Source organism: Coturnix japonica, unplaced genomic scaffold (genome assembly GCF_001577835.2).
Source record: "Coturnix japonica isolate 7356 unplaced genomic scaffold, Coturnix japonica 2.1 chrUnrandom555, whole genome shotgun sequence".
Lineage (NCBI taxonomy): Eukaryota > Metazoa > Chordata > Aves > Galliformes > Phasianidae > Coturnix > Coturnix japonica.
In genome coordinates this window covers 27284-29469 of record NW_015439935.1, presented here as the reverse complement: position 1 = coordinate 29469, position 2186 = coordinate 27284, and the positions used below count along the sequence as shown (strand labels likewise).

The 2186-nt window shown below is 52.5% G+C and overlaps 1 protein-coding gene across 1 annotated transcript in view; it reads left to right on the top strand.

Moving 5' to 3' along the window:
- Positions 1-2186, top strand: part of LOC107307351 (histone-lysine N-methyltransferase 2B-like) — a 28439-nt gene that overhangs the window by 23704 nt on the left and 2549 nt on the right. The window contains exon 4 of the mRNA XM_015850849.1: positions 2066-2144. Coding sequence (XP_015706335.1) covers positions 2066-2144 — 79 coding nt within the window. The remainder of the gene's footprint in view (positions 1-2065; positions 2145-2186) is intronic.

The following is a 2186-nucleotide window of genomic DNA, read 5'->3' as shown; positions in this document are numbered from 1 at the left end:
GGGTCTCTATGGGGTCTCTATAGGGTCTATGGGGTCTCTATAGGGTCTATAGGGTCTCTATGGGGTCTCTATAGGGTCTATGAGGTCTCTAAGGGGTCTATGGGTCTCTATGGGTCTCTATAGGGTCTATGGGGTCTCTATAGGGTCTCTATGGGGCTCTCTATGGGGCTCTCTATGGGGCTCTCTATGGGTCTCTATGGGGTGTCTGGGTCTCTCTATGAGTCTATGGGTCTCTATGGGGTCTCTATGGGGTCTATGGGGTCTCTATAGGGTCTATGGGGTCTCTATGGGGGCTCTATAGGGTCTGTAGTGTCTCTATAGGGTCTATAGGGTCTCTATAGGGTCTCTATGGGGTCTCTATAGGGTCTATGGGGTCTCTATAGGGTCTCTATGGGGTCCCTATGGGTCTTTGTGGTGTCTCTATGGGGTCTCTATGGAGTCTCTCTGTGGGGTGTCTGGGTCTCTCTATGGGTCTCTATGGGTCTCTATGGGGTCTCTCTATAGGGTCTCTATGGGGTCTCTATAGGGTCTCTATGGGGACTCTATAGGGTCTATGGTGTCTATGGGGTCTCTATAGGGTCTGTGGGGTCTCTATGAGGCTCTATGGGTCCCTATGGTCCCTATGGGTCTCTATGGGTCTCTGTTGGTCTCTATGGGGTCTCTATAGAATCTCTGTGGTTTCTAAGGGTCTTTCTATGGGTTCCTTTGTGTCTCTATGGGGCAGCTGTTGTTCTGTATGGGGTCTCTCCATGAATCTCTATGTGGTCTCTCTATTGGTCTCTATGGGGTCTCTCTATGGGGTCTCTCTATGGGGTCTCTCTATGGGGTTTCTGGGTTTCTCTATGGGTCTCTCTGTGTCTCTGGGTCTCTATGGGTCTCTGTGGTGTTTCTTTGGGTCTCTATGGGTCTCTATGGGGTGTCTGGGTCTCTGAGTCTCTATGGGGTCTTTCTATGGGTCTCTATGGGCTCTCTCTGTGGGTCTCTATGGGTCTCTATGGGTCTCTGTGGCATTTCTTTGGGTCTCTATGGGGTCTCTGGGTTTCTCTATGGGTCTCTATATGGGGTCTCTTCATGGGGTCTCTCTATGGGGTCTCTATGGGGTCTGTGGGTCTCTATGGGTCTCTATGAGGTCACTCTATGGGTCTCTATGGGGTCTCTCTGTGGGTCTCTATGGGGTCTCCCTATGGGTCTCTATGGGTCTCTATGGGGTCTCTATGGCATCTCCTTATGGGTCTTTATGGGTCTCTATGGGGTCTCTATGGGGTCTCCCTATGGGTCTTTATGGGTCTCTATGGGGTCTCTATGGGGTCTCCCTATGGGTCTCTATTGGTCTTTCTTTGGGTATCTATGGGGTCTCTCTATGGGGTCTCTCTGTGGGTCTCTATGGGGTCTATGGGGTCCCAATGGGTCTCTATGGGTCTCTATGGGGTCCCTATGGGTCTCTATGGGGTCTTTAGGAGGTCTATGAGGTCTATGGGTCTGCATGGGGTCTATGGGGTCTATGGGTCCCTATGTGTCTCTATGGGGTCTATGGGTCTCTCTGTGGGTCTTTATGGGGTCTCTGGGTCTCTCTATGGGTCTCTATGAGGTCTCTATAGGGTCTCTATGGGGTCTCTATAGGGTCTCTATGGGATCTCTATGGGTCTCTATGGGGTCGCTCTATGGGTCTCTATGGGGTTCCTATGGGTCCCTATGTGTCCCTATTGGTCCCTATGGGTCCCTATGGGTCTCTATGGGTCTCTCTATGGGTCTCTATGGGTCTCTGTGAGTTCTATGGGGTCTCTTCATGGGGTCTCTCTATGGGGTCTCTATGGGGTCTCTGGGTTCTCTGTGGATCTTTCAATGGGTCTCTATGGGGTCTCTATGGGGTCTATAGGGTCTCTATAGGGTCTCTATACGTCCCTATGGGTCTCTATGGGTCTTTATGGTGTCTCTATGGGGTCTCTATGGAGTCTCTGGGGTCTCTGGGGTCTCTATGGGTCTCTCTATGGGGTCTTTCTGTGGTGTCTCTATGGGGCAGCTCTGTGTCGCTATGGGGCAGCTCACCCCACACATCCCCCCACAGGCTCCATCCGCATTGACAGCCTGGGGGCGCTGACGGAGCTGTCGGAGTGTGACGGGCGGCTCTACCCCGTGGGCTACCAGTGAGTGCTATGGGGCTGTGGGGGCTATGGGGGGCTATGGGG